This window comes from Bombus terrestris, chromosome 6 (assembly GCF_910591885.1).
Source record: "Bombus terrestris chromosome 6, iyBomTerr1.2, whole genome shotgun sequence".
Classification (NCBI taxonomy): Eukaryota; Metazoa; Arthropoda; class Insecta; order Hymenoptera; family Apidae; genus Bombus; species Bombus terrestris.
Genome location: NC_063274.1, coordinates 4,310,601 through 4,330,397, shown reverse-complemented (window position 1 = coordinate 4,330,397; position 19,797 = coordinate 4,310,601). Strand labels below are relative to the sequence as shown.

General features: G+C 39.7%; 1 protein-coding gene across 15 annotated transcripts in view; it reads right to left on the bottom strand.

Moving 5' to 3' along the window:
* The window catches only part of LOC100650524 (protein unc-13 homolog B), a 377,008-nt gene that overhangs the window by 119,167 nt on the left and 238,044 nt on the right, over positions 1-19,797 (bottom strand). For 9 of the 15 annotated variants that reach the window (XR_007224241.1, XM_048406360.1, XM_048406361.1 and 6 more), the window contains exon 3: positions 972-6,937. The exons of 5 other annotated variants lie outside the window; for them this stretch is intronic. Coding sequence is in view for 9 of the 10 variants with exons in the window: in XM_048406360.1 (XP_048262317.1) it covers positions 972-6,353 (5,382 nt within the window). In the remaining variant the exon portion in view is untranslated. The remainder of the gene's footprint in view (positions 1-971; positions 6,938-19,797) is intronic. One more of the 15 variants, XM_048406365.1, reaches the window with a different exon arrangement.

Here is a 19,797-nt window from a genome sequence, read left to right as displayed (position 1 = left end):
ATATCGAAGTTCGTAATTCGGTCCTGCGCGTCTATCTCGGTCTTTATTTTCGCGATCGACGCGAAAATGGACCACGGGCATGTGATTTACGCCCGGCAAAGCTTCACTCCCGCTTTCTTCTATCGTAGTATCGTATTACATTAGTATTGACTGGATGCGCCATATCGGATGGCACCACACATATGGTTACACGTTACGCGCGAAATCGTGCTTAAATTCGTAGGTTGCTTCGCTTTACAGTCCATTTGTACGCGTACAACGTACTCGACACTCGCTAGCGAAAAGAAGCATCGGAAAATGTCCTGATAATAATTGTATCGGGTTGTATGGTCACTGGTATTGAACTGTTAAGATAACTTCAAGGAAATGGTGTTTTCTTACTGGTAGAAGTCGAGTGATATAAGTTCGTGATTGTATTACATACACTTGGTTCTTTTCTACGTTTTACAGCTAAATTGTGGTTTTTTCTTCATAATGATGTATAAAATTAATACTTGTTAGTCGTTTCTCTAAACTTATGTCACTCGGTTCCTTGTCGAATTCTGTGCAGGATGCTAAAAGATTCTTCGATATATTTTTAACATTCATTTTATCTACCGATATGAAAAAGATCTTTGCGTGTATTATAATTCAACATATTAAACGAAGATGAGACTCTCGTTGTTCGAAAAACAAGTTTTGTGAAAAAAACATATTGTACAAATGAAAACAAGTTCTAATTTTTAGGAAGTGTTTTTACAACCGATCATTAATAATGAAAGTTACACTTCATAAGCAATTAACATCCTGCGCATAGAATATGCCGAAAAACCTATATTATTAGAACACAATATAACCCAATCACAACAATGCTAAACATACTCCATAAATCAGATTCTATAAAGTACTTAATCCTACGACTTGACCCAATCTCCGAATCTCGAGTACGCCTTACAAAGATTTTCGTGTCCTCACTTTATCATTATACTCACTGCTGTGGGTCCCTGAGAAATGGTGGTCTCCTTGGAATCCTCGACTTCCTTCAGCTTCTCCTCTGCCTTTCGTTCTTTCAACGCTTTCAGCAACTTCCACTTTGATCCAGGTGGACCAGGACTCACCTGGCCCTCTTTTAACGTCGCATCCGAGCTACCGCAGGACGAGGAATCAATTTTGATTTTCGGCAGGCTCAAAGTCGCCGTGGTAGCCGTTTCTGCACTACCAGCTCCGTCGCGCTCCAGGCCTTCAAGGACAGTGCTCTCTGAATCCCAAGCACCCGGGATGCTGACAGACACCTCGCTAGGCGGTACACTTACGCTACCTTCTCGAGAGATTGGTTCAGAGCCAGGATGGATTTTTTCGCCGTGTCGAAAAGTCGAACCGCTCGAACTGCGCCTCGACGGTTGTTCGTCGACGTCTTTCGGCAGTTCCTCTTCTTCCTCCTCGTCCATCGATTGGACGGGACTATCAGGACCGGAAGTTTCTCCAGAGGAACCTTCCTCCATAGCAGAGGATAGTTTCTCTTTCTTAACTTCCTCTTCGTGCGCCCAAGTATGATAATCGGTCACTCTCGCAAACACCGCTTCGATACTCTCCGCAGATTTTCGCTTTGGAATAGGTTTCTCGTCTCGATACCTGTCTCGTTCGTCGATTCGACGATCCTTCGCCATCGTTCCGTTAATCTTACTCGTTCGTAACTCTTCTTTATCCTCCTTCGCCTGCTCTTTCGATATAGTGCCAGCTTTCATCTTCAGTTCTCTCAAGACGAAAGACATCTTCTCTTTTACCGTTTCGTCTGGTTGGTACTGATCAGTCTCCTCCGCTTCCTCTACCAGCACCTCGCCCATCTCTACTTCTATCTGCGATTGCCTCTCAAGTTCCTCGAGCTTCCTCAACTCGTACCGGTACCACTCATCCTCGGAGTCGATCGAGTCCTCCGTACTTTGCCGCCTGGATGAGACCCTCGACGTACTTCGATAGGAATGCGTGCTTCGGTTATCCTCGTCTAATTCGCCCGGTCTTGAACCGGTCCATGGAATTTCGAGGGACTGCTGATGCCGCGGCAGGAATCGGCTGCCTGGCGTTTGACCCTTCGTGCTTGACGCGGATGGGCTTCCTTCCGACGGTGGAGCCTCCTCTGATATGCTGGTTACCAATTCGGGAAGCCTGGTGCTGCTAGATTTCTCGCTCCTCTCGCTTTTCTCCGACATATCTTCCGGGTACTCAAAGCTTGTTTCCAGAGTTTGGACGGTGCCTTCGTCGGACTTCTTCTCGGTGCTGCCTTCTTCACTGGGGGGTTGTTCATCGGAGACCGTGGAGGATTGTCTCTGACGATACTTGCCTAATGCTCTAGACACCGCAAATTCCATACTTGCACCGCCCATCAGAGTCACAGGAGGAAGTTTCGGAGCCTTTTCGTTGGGAGCTTCGTCGGAGCTACCAGCGGATCGTTTAATGTCCCCGACAGTTTGAAATATCGATGAACCGCCAGAACCAGAACCTGTGCTCTTCCCAGACGTTTCTTCCTCGAAGCCACTGATCTGTTCAGGAAGTTCATGATCCACATCCTTCTTTTGATCTTTCTCTTTGGCCCAACCGTCTTGAAGAGCTTGCTGTTGTAACTGCTCCTGATGCTGTTGAATTTGTTGTTGGAGAGCTTGCTGTTGCTGTTGTTGTTGTATATATTCTTTCTGTTGCAGAGGCAATGGCTGAGTTGTCGGTTGCTGTTGCTGAGGAACTGGCTGGGGCACCTGTTTACGTTTTGTGCTAGTTGTCTTTACCTTGGCAAAGAATGGAGGTTCTTGATTTACGTCCGACATCACGCTGTCTTCGTCCTCTGACAGACCACTCTGTCTACCACTGCTCCATTCGGTTTCGGACTGTTCAGGATCCGATAAAGATTGAGATTGATGATTTCGTCTTTTGGCCTTCTGAAGAATTCCGGATACGGTGGACACTAAAGTGTGCTTCTTCTTTTTCCTGGCTGCCTGCCCTCTTCCACGACCTCTAGCCATACCTGCTTCCTGCGGGAGCCTCTGCTGTTGTTCCTGCGACATATCCAAGTCTTCCCTCCTCACTCCGCCAGGTAACGAATGACTCCTATGTCGCTTGCTCAAGTGTAAATCAGGCAACCAGTTGCTCATGGAGCTCATCGCGTTTTTTAAGGACGAACCGCGTTTTATCTTCTTGCCAGCTTTCGCATTTTCTATCTCGTGGTCCTTCAAATTCGATGCAATACTAATATACCCTGATTGAGATACTATCACGCTCGAAGCATCGTAATATTCTTGCTGATGTTGCGTTTGATCAATAGGCATTCTTCCTGTTTCGTGGTCCTGAATGTATTGATGTTCTCGTTGCCGTTGTCTCTGATATCCATCCGTAAGTTGTGCGCTTTCGGAACTACTCAACCTTTGACTGTATGGCTGGTATTGTTGCTGATAAGCTTGTGGATAGTTCTGATTCGCATACGTGTGATGATATTGATGTGCCTGATACGTCGGTGGCTGAGGATATCTTCTATCGGTGTACGGACTTTGGGCATAGCTACCGTCCGATGTTAGCGATCTGATGCTGGAGGAAGTCGAATCGTGAGGTATCTGGTCTTCCATCGAATTCAGCCACGAAGTCTCGTTCGTCTCCGTTCGCGGCAGATTCGCGCTAGTCGGATAATAAGATAGTGCGTCCGTGATATTCCCCGTGGGGAACATTGTGCGATACATTGCGGCTTTGTACCCTTCGTGGTTTGTCATTCCGTCAGTGTACGCGCTGCCTCGTGAAGGTTTCTTCAGGTGACCTCCTACAGCGGCCGATTCCGTATATTGAACAGCATTATAATTATCCTGGTAGCTGTTATACTGGTCCATTGCATCTGGATAGTAAGCAGTGGTCGTAGTTTTCGGACCATAGCCCCCAGCGCTGCTGGTATAGACGCTCGTGATGGCCTGTTGTCGATTGCTCCCAGCTACGGAATAAATGGCAGGTTGCTCAGATCTATACACATAGTCGATCGTGGTTCCAGGCGGTACGGTGTCGTAAGTATGCTGTAAAGTTTGCTGGCGACCTCGTTTCTTTGGACTCTGACAAGTGGTCGCGATGGGTGCTGGAGGAGGTACGAAACTGTACTCTTCTTTGGTGGTCGGTGTCTTTATCGACGTGTAGCCTGACAAATGATTCATGGCCGCGGTATAGGAGTGGCTCGTAACGGTATAAGTGGCGGTGGTAGTACTCGTGAAAGCGTCTCTTCCTTCCGGCGTATCGTACAGCGGTTCCTGCGTAATGACCGAGGTTGTAGTTTCCGGAAGAGGTGGAATTGGACTGGCAGATCTGACCGTCGTTGTACTTGGAATTAAAGTTGATCTGGGATGATCTACCGAATACGAAGTGAGCATCTTAGTGATTGAACTTTTTGGCGAGCTCGGCGACTTGTCCAGGCTACTCCACCCACTCATTGAAGATAGGCCGGAATCAGACTTGGCTGCAACGATGTTGGCCACGCTTGGCTTAGCTGTGTGCTTAGGCGAGACTCGTGGCGACTTAGGCGAGTGAGGAGTTCGTGGACTTAGGCGACCTTGTTCCAGGGAAACCAGCTTCTCCGTGCTCCTCAAAAACGTGGGACTCTGAGGTCGTTTTGTTTCGGCTTCCCTTTGATCAGGTCCTGGCATCAGGAAAGGCTCGGCTGAGTCTCGAGGAGCTGGCGGAGGTGGCGAGCTGGGTGACGGACTTGGAGGCGTTCTACTTTCCTGGAATTCTAAATTCAGTCGAGCAGTGCTACCGAAGTAACCGTCCTGCCTGGTTCGAAGACTTTGCACGCTGTGGACGCTATGGACGCTATGGACGCTTCCCGCAGAGTGAGTAGGAGATGGAATTTTGTCAGTAGTGGTGCTGTAAATGGTGGGAGAGGCGCAAGTGACAGCCGCGAAGCTTTCGGCCATGAGGTCGGTCAGTTCTTTGTTCTCCGCGTAGCCTTTGGCGAAGCTACCGACGTCGATAGGCAATTGGATCACTGGCTCTGGACTCTTTTCCCGTACAGCTGTTGCGTAGCTACCTAGCCTGGGTGGAGTGTAAGTACTCGAAATGGAATCTAAGTTCGTTCTGGACGTGGACGTAAGTCTTGGCGAAATTGATCGGGTTGTGAAGTCACCGTCAGTGGCTAGACCGCTATCGGTGCTCACTCTGGAGATCGATCGACCGGTCGATCCGGGACTTTTTGAGAAGGTCCAACTGTCGACATCGGTTTCGGCGTAAATCTTTCTTAACTGCTCGTCTATACTACTCGCTTCTTCCGCCAATTTAGCTTCAGCTTCGGAACTATATTGTCGTTTCGGAGAGTCCATTAACTTCGACTGTAACTCTATCAAGTTCTGAGAGTCCTTTTGTAATTTATTGGTCAACCTGTCCAGTTCGTGTAATTTTTCCAGAGCGACTTGGTCGATGGAACTGAGTCTAGAGAGCTGCGCCAAATCTTGTTCGCTGACACAAGGCGTATTGCCACGATAACTTTTGTAATCAGCTGCGCTAAACACTTCGCCCTCGTCCTCGTCCGCTTCGTCTTCCTTTTTCGTCACTGATTCCTGGATTTCTTCCTTCGTTGGTTTCGTAGTCAATTCCTCGAGTTCCTTCTCTTTGGTCATAGCTTTGTCGAACATGTTCGACTCCGTCTCTTTCTTTCCATTTACATCCTCATCCTCCGCCTCCTCCCAGATCATACCCAGTTGCGACGTTGGTCTGGACGTGTCGCCGCAAATTAAATCCTCCCTGTACGCGTTGTTCAAGCTTCTGTAGAACGCCTCGTCTGGAATGTTACTCTCTTCCGCGAGAGTCTCCAGAGTGTCCAGGTTCCTCACGTTCCTATGCATGTCGGTAACTACCACGGCAGCGGTTGAGCTGTCCTGCGTGAGTCCGTGCATTCTCGCGATTTCCTGCTGGGCTAATTTCTCTCTTATCGCGTTCGTCTCTTCTATACCCATGGTGGCGCCTATGCTCTTTGCGATCGCGTCCAACTCGCCAACGGTGCTCTGTTGATTGGCCAATGTCTCCTCCACCACCACGTTGGCAGTCTCGTGAGTGCCACCGCTCGCGTAGAATTCGATCAATTGACTGATCACCGTTTGTTGTTCGTATAAGAGGCCCTCTAACTTCTCTAGCCTCTCCCACATCTTGATGTATTCCTGACTGAGCAGGTCTAACGCCCTCCAGGCGTACCTCAGCTCGTTCTCCAATGTATTCAACCTCGTGCCGAGTCTCTCCATATAGTCTCCGATTATGTAATCGATGTTGCCATCCGTAGTGGTACTGCTGTAGGCCGGTAGGGCTGGCGAGTGTGCCCTTGGGCTGGTTGGGGCTGGCCCACCCAGCTTCGTCGAGTCCATTTTCATCTAAGTTTGCGTTTTTATGACGCAATACGTCGAGTCGACCTCGTATCCTCTATGTTTCGACGAACCTCCAAGTATGATATTTAGGCTGTCGATGATCCCTGAGGCGATTCATCATGCATGCTGTGCGACTCGAATGAAAACAGAATTACAGCGTTGCCTGTGGCCCGAAAAGGAACATGATCGACACTTGAATGCATCTAGCGCAAACTTTCGACATGATCAAACTACGGTAATTCGATGCACTGTTATCGATTCCCATGTTGATTGTCCTTCTCTGTTTCTCTCTTTACTTGTACTTTTTTCCTCCTACTGTTCACTTTTCACACGTCGATCAAACTGTACACTATGATTCGTTCACTCGCTACGTTACGCGTAATATATATATATATATTATATTGTCACTCTGTCTCTCTGTTTTCTGTCCTCCAATCAACTCGTCCCTTCGTTTTTTCTATTACACTATATCTGCATACACAAAGTTTGATAATTATTGGGCGCGATCTTGACGAACCATACGAGATCGCGCGGCACTCTGCAAATGGCACTTCGTAACCAGTCTCGTGCATTCATGCCGCTGCCGCTATCTGTAAAACAGGAGCAAACGAATTGCCGTGGCTTAGTACGAGACATGCTCGTACTGAGTCACCGCTGACACAGTTTCCATGGTGCTACATTTATCCTATCGAAAGTATGTTAAAGTTTGTTAAGAAACAAGAACTTCAATCAGAAAGATGCACAAGACACTGGCTTATTTCCCACGAACACCGAATCAATATACATCTCCTGTATATTTGATTCAGCTTCCTCCATGATATACCTGTTTTCTTCTTTTTAAATCAATGACACAAATCAAACCAATGGAAAATTACCAAAAGAAAAAAGGAACGAGAACGTAAAACATTTTTGACAATCGATATAAACGTAATATATATTACTAGATCGCTTTAAGAAACCTTTTTAAGGAGAAACAAACACAAGATGTCTTAGTCTAAACTGAAAAACACCGGAGAGTCTCTGTTCTTATCGTGTCACTAATAAAATGTTATCTATATGTAATAAAGAAAATTATGTATACGAATGTATAGAATAAGAAGTATGAAAAAGTACGAAACTTTATCAGATTGTCAGAGCAGAAAGTGCTCTCCGTGAATCCTCAGAGAGCATTCAAACTTTGTGAAACATTTCGATTATCGTTTAATCATGTACGTTACACAAGTCTACATTTCGATAAATCAATCAACCTAAATATCGTGATAATAAAATTAATGAAATATGCCTACTTTAGCATCTGTTTTACTATTTTCTCGATGAAAAATCAGCTCTAACATTGGAATAATTTGAAGCGGTGAGGCTTTATTCAAATATTTAGCAGTTCGATGGTAAAATTCGCACGCGCCTTATCGAATTCGTCGCCCAGGATCTGCAATCAAGGCGAGAAGATTTCTTAGGCAAGGAATATAGATTAGAGGCCATTAAACGCGCGCTCAGGTGCTTCGAGAGCTCGTGCATAATGAAAGTCTGCATCGTAGAGCATCGATACGGAAAAGGTGCGCGGAGAGTAATTGCTGCAGCTTGGGAATCATATTTTCATTAGCATCGATTTTGCTTTATGGTTACGTTGAAGTGCTTCTGATTGTTCGACAAATGGAGCAATTGCACTTCGAAATGAGTAATGGATAAGGATATTTTTCATCATTATAAAGTTTGAGGAAGAAATATGCATTTTTCAGGATTTTTTTATCTTCTTGATCGACGAGGATCTTTCGCAAATGAGAATCCTTTTTTTTTTTTTGAAGAGGAAGAGATTGATTGTTGAAGGTATTATAAATCTGATATTACGTGGACGAATGTATATCAATACAAGAGGAGCCCAGATAATATTTTTTAAATAGAAATTTTGATAATCAATAGTTGGTAATTTTTGTATAGAAATTGTATAGATTTCCAGTAATTTTTGAGAATTTAAATGACCTTTTTTCTTTCTTCATTTTGGAAATTCACGTTGTTACGCTATTCTACTAGATTATTCCAGCAATCTTTGTTCATTACAAACCACGTGTTTGAATCGATAATGAACACTAGCTGCATCAGGTTCGCCTGTATATCACGCGAGGCGATTGATCTCGCGTTTCCCTTCAAGCAACGCGAAGGAACACGAGCTTCGATCACTTAGGAAATATTGTTCTGTCTGTTGATATGATTTGATCTGCGAAAGAAAAGACAATGGAAACAAACGCTTTCACCTGGAAATGGCAGTGCATGCGTTACAGTGCGAACGATTTTCTGCGCTGTCATCGTTGAGACGCAAATTAGCTGACGCGAGCATGCGATTTTCCGACTGGTTTCCTTTCTTCTACGTATTCATCGAAACAGATACGCCATAAAACTACCCGACGTATCGCAGGAAAGAGTACAAACAGCTTCTTCGCAATCTCACGACGATATTACGGTTCTACGAAACGAATTTACGTGATTGCACTGGAAGTTTAAGTTTCACGTAAGATTTAGTTTCTTTACTCTTCATACAGTTCGTGATGTTACGTCCGGTGACTCTTTACGTAACCCAGAATCCATCCCTCGGTCGAGGCGGCCACTAGCTGTGGAAATATAATTAGTCGGATCGCAATAATCCCAAGGAACTGTCATAAAACTAAGCATTTGTATTTTACTATTAGGCCCTTAATTGTTATAAAATATATTCAAGTCGAGACGTTCCTTATGATTATTGTTCCATCAAGTAAAAAATAGCAAGGTCGCGTTTTTCCATGTTCAACGATCATTTCCACCCCCAAGCAACCGGTGGTGGGGCGACCAACACCCAGCAATAGTTTTCCTCTGCGACAGTATCGTCACCGAATTTCACCGGTTTGTCATTCTTAGATCAGTCAACATCTCTTGACTGGTTTTCCATGCGTTGACCAGTCAATGTTTTGACTCGTTTATCAGCCTTAGATCAGTCATCTGTTTAATTTATATCTATACACACCGAGCGTAACTGTCCATGTCTGCAAAGTTGTTGGAAGAAAGTGTATATTATAACCTGTTACTTCAGTGTTATAATCAGTTCAACCACCTCTATTATCATAAACGAAATAGAGTATCGATCATTTCGTGGCGTCGATTATCTAATCGTAACAGGAATTTACGACTCCCGTTGACGCGCTTCCTCGCGAACGCGCCTCTCCGCGAACGATCGAACAAGACTTTTAGTCTCGGAATTTATGGTTTACGTTAGCTGTGAGACTTTCGAGGCACAGTCGATGATTTTCGTGCATAATTTGAAATAGTTTTTTAAGTTTAGAATGGAGCTTAATCATCGTGTTTTAAAATATTACTTTTTAATCATTTTTAGATGCTAGTTGAGATTCTATTTTTTTCCTTTTGGTAATATACGATCGTCCTTAAATTAAAACCAGCATTTTTAAAAATATAAGGCAATCTATATGGAACTATTAAAATACTCGTGAGCCAGCCTCTTTTCCAAGAAAGCGTTTAATTTCCTTGCAATTTTATTTCCATTGTGTCTCTGCATGATTATTTTTGTTTAAAATGATATTTACATTTTGGCATCCTGATAGATGAATATTGAAATAAATATAATACGAGCCGTGTTTGCACTGCAAATATCAGAAAATCGATAACTACCCTTGTAAATATGCGAAATATTATGCAATTGCTGGCATGTAAACACAGGAACAGACGAATCTACCGGGAATTTGGCCGATATTCACTTCACACATACACTTAAGCAAAGTTGACGATTATTACGCGTTACGCGTGTTCTATATCGACGTCCTCGTACGAATCGATAGCATTCCACGATGCCATTACGACAAGTGTTCTGTTGCTAAACGCAATTCGATCGATCGGCCAGGTATTCTACATGCAAACCGTGACGCTGGAACATCAGTCGTACAAAAAAAGAAAGAAGAATCAGAAATGGTATTTGCTGTTAACCTACTTTTTTGCATATCTCTTTGAGCATCTCACTGTATCGATGAAGCTTAATTACCGATATAGTGCCCTCTTTTCAGTGCATACGTTCTGTGCAAATTATCGGTACAAATATGAAAGTTGGAGCTGTTCGATTTTCTATAAAAATAATCCAGAATATTGATCAATTAGAAACTTTCCTAAAGGCGTAAATATATCGATTTTTGTATTATTATAAGATAAAGATGTAAGTATCTCAAGTATCAAAGTAACTGTGTTCGATAAAATTATTGAATTAAAAATATTACCAATCTAAATGACAAGTTAATTTGTTTTTTCTAATTAACAGGTTAATTAAGTCTGTTTGCTTTGTAATTGTAAGTACTTCTCCGTCCTGTTTACACATATGTACACACGCTGTACACAAGTTGCAAATTAATATTTCAAATAATTTAAGAATATACGATTTTTTTTGGAATTACTCTGTCATATATTTCATTGTACATTATTTCTAAACATTATTGTAGTATTAACTTCGAATCACGTTGCTTCGCACACAATTCGAAAATTAATTATAAACTTTTGAAAACTAGAACGTTAAGCTTAAAAAGGTTGCGTATTCTTGGAGGTATTAGTTTTTACCAACCAATTTCTTTCCAGTACTCTCAACGGGCTTTAAAAAATCCTTTAATCTCCGACTAACAACTTCTTCATATTACGTATACATATATTACGTATTCCACGGATAGTCCACGATTAACCCAATTCAGTTCTAATGTAAGGACAGAGGAAGCTGGATAAAAACTGAGGGTAGATTAAATCGAGAAGTTTTGATAGCCCGATATTATCGTTCAAGGAACCTGTGTTCTCGTTTTCGAAAAGTACCGTATCAAATGCCTTTCAGATATTGCAACCTGTTCGAATAAAGGCTTAGGCTTAAGTAGACTTAAGGTTACCAGACTTATCACGATTTTACTTTCACGATTTCACTTTCACTCGAATTTCTTCTACACTTTTCTTCTTCTTGCGACGATTAATCGTTGTCGATAGAATTTCGCAGATATAATAAAAATTAGCAACCCTACGAAAATAGTAGAGTCGCTGTTGAGAATCGGGAACTTCCCATGTTTTTGCTTCCAACTTTCCTTCTCATTTCGCTTATCTGACTTCGCGGTGGTTACGACAATATCGTGCAGGTTTTCCGCGAAGTTTCAAAGGGAGTTGCCTGCTCCACAGAGTCAGACTTTGGCAGAAAAAGTAAATGGAACATGGCACGATAAGTGGTTTTTGTGGGCGATTCGCACCTGCGCCGGATTTTATTCCGATCTGATTTAAACCTCGCTAACTTTTAATTCGGTTAAGCTTAAAGCTACGTAGCCAGTCGATGACGAACCGAGTGGGCGATGTCAAATTGCCTTAGCTGATTCGTTTGTACCTCCATCGTGTATTGTTCCTTCACTTCTTTCGCTTCTTTCCAAGTGCGATGATTTCAGCTTTGCTTTGTCCTTGTATCACGTAAAAGGATTCGGAAAGAATAGAATAGGTTGAACCTCGCGGATGGAAATATTTCTTTGAAATAGCTTGAAACTAGTTTCTTATGCTAGCAATTTTTAGAAGTATGAAAATCTAAAAAAAAAAAAAAAATAAATAAATAGCATCGACTAAGTGGAAACAGACTTTTAGAGAATTTTTCACGCAAAAACTTAAACCGGTATAGAATTTTAAAGAATTGCGTTTTAGAATTAGAGGCCGAGTTGTTAGTAGTTTTGAGGAAACTTTTACTTTTTAAAAATTCTTCAGACCTTACATCAACGTGGCACCTAAGATTATGTTACGCTTTTGTAAACGTGTGGCTATCCGGGTTAAATATTGCAATACCTTGTTGTACCTGCAGGAAGTAGGTTATATCGTCTGTCTCATTAATAATGTACCTTTAAACTCTCTCTCTCTCTCTCTTAAGGTCGTTTCGTACTCTACACATTATGGCCATCTCGTAAAAAACTAAGACCTCGTATATAACGCCGAAACTGCGAAACATTAAAACTGCGAGTATCAAACTAAGCTACCAAAACCTCGGGACTGTTGTATTGTATTAAATAGAAAGCGTAAAACTTTCATATTACTGCTTGCTACTATCAAACCACGGTACCAGAAATTTGATATACGTACAACTTTATGAAATGATCGCTGTTGCGATCAAAATAGTACAATATTTTGATCATTATTTACCATCAAACCGAGGTACTAAAATTCCATGTCCAACGTTTAAAATAAAAAAAGTTTACCACCAATCCGAGGGTATAAAATTCCATGTCCAACGTTTAAAATAGAAAAAAGTTCAAAATTGTTATTTATTATCGAATCAAAGCATTAGGTATTGGATATAGATCATGATGCAATTATAAAATTCAAAATCGTGAAATAAAGGAATTCCTACTTCCTATTCAACCGAGCTACTAAGATTCCCCATATGACGTTAAAATTAAAATTCTTTAGATTATTTTCTTTTTATCATTTTATCATTTAGATTGTACTAAACGGCCAGGATATTAGAAATTCTGAATGCAAGGGCAAAATCAGAAAAACCGAGAATTATATCGACGAGGGAAATTCCTTAATTAATCGATCAAAGGGGGGAAAAGAATGTCCGCGAGTGTTGGCGAGTTTTCGAGTTAGTTCTGGCGATGCCGATTGTTAAATTGGACTTCCATAAATCTCTTAAAGGCGTCGCGGCCTCGTTTCCGCCCTCAAGGAATGTTCCAATAGCCATAGGAATTCAATGTGAAGGAAAGTTCCGCCGTGAAAAATGGCGTTCCGTTATCCGCGCGCGAGCCTTGCTTCCACTTCCGGCTTCGAGGATCTTCGAGCCAGGTTCATTAATTCGCGGAGCTGCCACCGTACCGTAGAACTTTCCTACGAATTCGTGATCCTTCAAACCGTAATAAACTGGATAGTTATGGAGCATGATGCAGCTGGTCCACTGGAACTAGCGGCGAACCTAAGTCGAGTTAACGATGCAAACTTTTTTAAATGAATCGATAGTTGTTGGTTATATAAGCATTTTATTTCGTATTATGCGTGTCTTATAAGAAATCTGCATTTACGTTTGGCGAAATTAAGGAGAACGTAACAATCTTGCGAATATCAACTTTATGACACGAACTCTTGAAGTGCGCTCCTTTTTTAAAGTTTCCAGCTTTCACGCGAAACTCGTTGGAGGCAAATGTACGATTAAAATGTAGCAAAGTTGATCGAAGAGTGAATTCAATAAAAAGAATTCGTTCATTACGTTCTTTTTGCTGTCTACGAAATGAGGTAGAAAAGTGGAGAAAATTAATTTTTTTAGAATATTTATACGCGAGCCATTTAGAGCAGATTTTATTTGTAATATTTGAAATGAAATAATCTGGTGTTCTTCTCTGTTCGAATTTGTTTCAATATACAGCAGTTACTCACAGAATTAAGCAGATCGCTATGTTGCTAATGAATATTGGCGGGAGGATAAATATAAATACACATATCCAGAATTAAAAACGCGATATGTATTTGATCCCTATATTTTAACAAACAATTCGTGAAAGGATTTTAGATAAAATAATCCATTTGTTTATATTGGATTGAAAATATAAAAATACCGGTATTTTACTGACGCAAAATTCACCGTACACGTTGATATGAAGGAATTATACTGTATGGACAAATAAATATTGATGTTTTGTTGCATAGCCTTTGGCTTTGATGCCAGATTGCAATCCTCGTGGCACAGGCCAGATCAGGTTTCGAATCAAGAAAGACGAAATTTTATCACGTTCAGAGACCTTCCAACGCGAAAATTAATTATAAAATTCTATTTCGGAGGGAAATCTTTTCGTGAAATTGGCAGAACTCGTTCCAGTGTACAAAAAATCATAGGTGCAAAGGAATAGTTCGTAATAAACCAGAACGTGAAAGAGAAAGATAATTATTGGCAACCAGTAACAGGTTTATTTGCAGACAAATTAAAACAAATCCAGGAATTAAAATAAAAAATTTAAAAGAATTAAGAAAAGGAAATATCTGAGGAAACAGTTGGAAGAATCCTAAGTAAAGAAGAATATGTCATGGTGGAATAACCAGGAAGCTTACATCTTGAGAGTCAATGGAAAATATTCAGAGAGAAAATATTCAGAAAGAAAAATATTCAGAGTCCGCTAAAACCTGTTACATCATGACGAAATATTTGGAAAAAGTGTCATGTGTTTCGATGAAACAACGATAAATTTTAAATAATCTTTGTTCTTTAAAATTAACTGTTATTAAAATTAATAACAAACGCAGTTTTTGCTCACTCTACCATGGCAGCGTGGCCAGAGTCTAGGAAGACACAGACGAATTACCATAAAATAATGTCAAGTATGAAAATAGCCACGACCAACGTTGGCGTTACGTCGTGTGCCAAAATTCCTTGTGGTTGCGTTTGCGAAGGTGTACTCGTCTTCAGGAAGCCACAAAGTCGAGAAAGCAACGAAAATTCGTTGGCCGATTTTCAGGCGGAAAGGAGAATATGCGAAGAAAATAGCTGGCCGTGTAATTACTCATACCAGCTAGCCAGCCATTGTTTCAAAAGTTTCTAACCTGCCTTGCCGCAGCCGCGGTGTCGCTCTTCAGCAGCTTAATGCAATCATAAATTTTAATTTTCAATTTTGCCGCAACGACTTCGTCATCGAGCATTTGCCTCCGCGTAGACCCGTCCGTCTTCTTCTCCTTTTTCTTCCATTTACTTCCGGTTCCAATTGCAAACCGGCGGTAAAGTATCGATTTATTGCAACAGGACGTTGTCTAATTAATAGATCTGAATTGAAAACGCGGCTGCAATCATTACACCTAAGAAGTTATTGTCTTCCATTTTTGCAAGGACTTACCGTTTCGCTTAATGAAAATGCACCACCGGCTACGGTAAACTGGTTTGCGAGATGCGGCCAAGAACGAGATTGGAATTGTGGTAATATATAAATTCGTGAGAAGAATTTAAGTTTGAAAAATGGCATTTAATTATCGAATTGCTCGCGTCGACTAGCGGTAGAATGGATCGATGGTGAAAACTCTCGGTCAATGTTATTCTGTTTTTCTACGTTACCTATATATTCCTCGTAAAATATTATTTCGCGTTTTATTACAAGGGCGACATATCCTTTTTTAAAATCTATTTTAATTAAAAGCTTCTGCTATTTTTTCTTTTTTTTTTTTTTGTTGCCAGTTGAAAGCTAGGGAATTGATATTTTATTATTGAGTCATTTTCGATGAATTACGAACGATGAACAATAGCGATGAATGAGTAAAAGGTGAAAACACTCGATGAATATTATTTTATCCTTCTATGTTTGTATTTCTGTTCTCCTTGTAAATTTGAGAAAGAAGAAACAATAATATAACTTTGTTGATCGATAGTTTACGATAATACTTACGATAATATTTACTGTTATTACTAATAATATTGACAATACTCGATAATTTAATCAATTCTCTTTTCCCGTTAAAACAATTTTAAACGATCAAATAGTAATTTCTCCTTAGAACAACATACACGAAAGAATTGAGTACGTCCTTACTCTTTAAATGTCCTCTGAAACGATATTTCTTGTACCTAAATGGAAGAAAGGATGAGTTCCCAAGCAATTCTTGACAAGAATAGAACGTGATATCGTAAAAGGCAGAAGCGAACGTAATACAATAGAATAATATTTTTTTTTTTTTGGCGATCAAACGAGCGTATGTACGTAAAACGATTACACGAACATTAAAGACAACCTTGTTGCTTATCCACATTAGTCGAAGTGCTGATCGTCTTCCACTTATGAGACCTTCGCGGTAGATGTGCAATCTCGTTACGCTGATCGTGTGGAATCGTCCTTCCGTATCTTTTTTACCTATTCCTGTGGGGGATGAAGATCGAAGGTTACGCAGGAAATAGGATACGAGTAGAGGGAAGCAAGAGAGGCTAATCCCATTTCTGGTTATTCTTCAAAAAGGACAAAAACGTTCTCCATGAAAAAACATGACTTGATCACTAACTTCGTAAAAGAACACGAGGGAGCTTGTTCTTTTATGTAAAATATTTAATCAACGAGGGTGCTTCTTTCTTTTCGTATAAATTTGAAGCAGCAGGTACAGTTTAGTATATTAAAATTTTGTTTAAATTAAAATTCAATCATATTCCATTTTCTAAATATCATTGGAAATATTCTGGTAACATTATCGATGAAGAATTCTATCGCAGAAAATCTAGGAATTTATTCTTTTGCGTAAAATATTTAATTAAAGATTGTTTTGAGGGGAAAGATAAATCTAGTGCGAAATAGAATATACAGTTCGATGTATCAACATTTGTATATGTATTTCGTATATATATTTGTTTATTGTTTTATAACATCATGTGATGATGTAATAGTTAATGTTGGAGAATTGTAGAAATTGTTTTTGATTGAAAACGAAGAAAAATATCTTCCGGAAAATCTATCGTAACATTTTACCATGTAAATTATTCTCTTTGAGTTTCAGGGATTATTTGAAACACTATCATAAAAGCTATATCCTTAAATTTATCGACAGCCTGAAATGGAATGAATTTGGTTCAGAATCTTGATTTAACACTTTTTTCTCATAATACATTTTTTTGTCACTCGAAGTTTCCGTATCTAAATCACGTTATTCATGAGCCCTCTAAATGACCTAAAAAAGAAAACCTCCTTTATACTCCACATAATCCCTCAATTCAAGTCGCCTTAGACACTAAAAGGATATAATCCAAGAATAATCCTACACTCTGTAACGCAGATTAGGTTAAATTAACTTTTCCTTGTTGTAAATTCGATCATAATTTTTATGATTATCGTATAGGACATGAAATTTTTTATACCGGTGTAAACTTAAAATCCATCAAACTGTTCCTTCTTGTAAATTCGATCATAATTTTTGTGATTATCGTATTGGACATGAAATTTTTTACACGGGTGTAAACTTAAAATCCATTAAACTTTTGTCATTCTCTTTGTAATAATTTCCTACGTCATGAAAGTTTGAATTTTCTTATGCGGCACACTTCGATTGCACTCTCCTTCTCCCTCTTTCACTTCGATTTTCAAACGTATTTTAAAAATTCACGAAGGCCAAATCTTCATTATCTTCTCAATCGAAATTATTATTTTTAACTACAATTATTTTCAAATTACACGCTACTGCCATTATTCTCATGAAATCATACGGTTTGTATGTATTTCTCTATTAATAGTGGCCGTCATACTTAGATAATACAGTCTATAATGTATTTAAACAAATAAATTAAATTAAATATATCTTAAATGAGATATGTAGTCTCATTTACAACAGGATCTCGAGTTCCTATCAGTCTCAACGATGCTTGAAAAATTATAATAGCTCAACAGTCGTTGGGAAAGTTGTACGAGCCACTCAGAAATCCATAAATTAAAAAGAGGAAGAAAGCGATCGGATTTCAAAAGCAGTACTTTTTAAATTCACATTGAAATGTTCAATTACTTGTGCAATCCTTTTACGAGTTTGGTAGAAACAAATTGTTTTTCTAGAAGCTCGATACAGTGATTTACCTGTGTAACGAAATTGAGAGAACAGAGAATGAAGGTGATCAGCTTTGGCATGCGAATGGCTCGTATTACGCCATTAGTATCGGAAGGATTAAAAAGCGTCAACAAGTCGCTCTTCGACTCATTTAGAAGAGACACCAAGCCGAAATAGAAGCAGCGACCTGCAAAATTTCGATTCACTGATAACGCAACGATAATTCGGTAAATTGCAACATTAAAGCATTCCACTGGTTAAACACGGACAAACGATGAAGCTTTGGTTTGGCGAAGCGCGGCGTCGATCCCACAGGCAGAAGCTTCCGATTATGGTCGATGTTAATCGCGCAAACAGGTTGAATTAACCAACGTGATGCTTTTTTGGCATTAGGTTCGTTCTATCGCGTTGGTTAATTGTAGTGTCACTATATAGATATTAATAACACGCTCGCATGGCTCGTACGGAATTTAACTGCGAATACATTATATCGGTTGTTCACTGGTTAGTGAAATAGAATTCGTACACGTGCAATTGCTACGTGCTTGTTTGTTTCTTGATACTCGTGTTCGTTATGTACTGTTTAGACGTACTATCGTATGACTATTGTTCAGTGAAACTGTTGCAAACCAGCGGTTTGTACGTAGCGAAGAAAAGAACCTGTTTTTCAATCAAAACGTACGTACATTTCTGGTACTGATGAACACTATTGATTAATTTCATCGATGAATATGTAGAACAATTATATAATTACCATACGATTTTATAAATGATAACACAAATGTTACAGTATGAATATTACAAATGATGCTAGTACTCTGGTCAAAATAATTGGAGGATCATTATCTATTGTGTTTAGAATCGTCTCATTTGGATTTCATTTCTTTTTCATAAGAATTATTCCTCGTAGATAATTTCGCTTAGAATAAGGAAAATCTTATTAATTATGTGTGAATAAGAATCGACTAATCTTTCTATTGAGAATTGATCGAAAATTGTGACAATAGTCGTAGCTTAACCTGATTATCTTCCCCGGTACTCGTTTCACTTGATACTCGTGACTTTAATAGGTAACTCGTGCTGGCTTCCTTTCGATAACTATGTTTAGAGTACGCTAAGAAGCGTCGTGAACAGACACGATTGGATCGTCTCTGTAATCTCGACGTACGGCTTCGAGACGCGAATTAAATATTTCACAACCTCGTTGTTGATATTTGTACATGATCTATTAAATAACTTCGTAATTCAATGCGAGTAAACAGATGTTAATGAAGAGTTACAAAGTTTCGTTCATAAATTCTCAAGAACAATTTGCCTCCGCAATAAAGAAAATAAAGAATGAACATGGTTGAACGATAATAAAAATTTACTGTTCACATAATAGCTTTATTTTATGGTAGTAGCGAGGAAAGTATTCACTTTTACAATATTAGGGAAACGGTCTAGATTCGACGTTATATCGCGTTCACTCAGACAACTATTCATCGTTTCGTAGTTTCTGCGTGGTCGTTTCAGAAACCAAAACCGCGAATATAAAATATTTATCGTCTGTACCTGTGATCGTACATAGTCGTTGTTAGTAATACATGTAACGTCAAACGTAAAACCCGCCACCCACCCATTAATGTCCAACATATTTTGATGTATTGCACGCAAAATGAACGTTTATAGGAAACCGTATACTTTAGAAATATAAAATTCACTATTATCGATGTTACGAATCACGATGCTTCGTAAAGTATACAAAATTTCTTATCTCTTTTAAATACACTTTTACATCAAATAATGAAAAATTTGGTCGACTAAACAATTATAACTATCTTTGAATAAATTAGATAATTAGGAAAATTACCCTAAAATACTTATAATGTAAAGATATGTTATAAATTAAAAAATTTACTTTCGTAGCAAATGAGACATAAAGGATTTATTTGTAGTT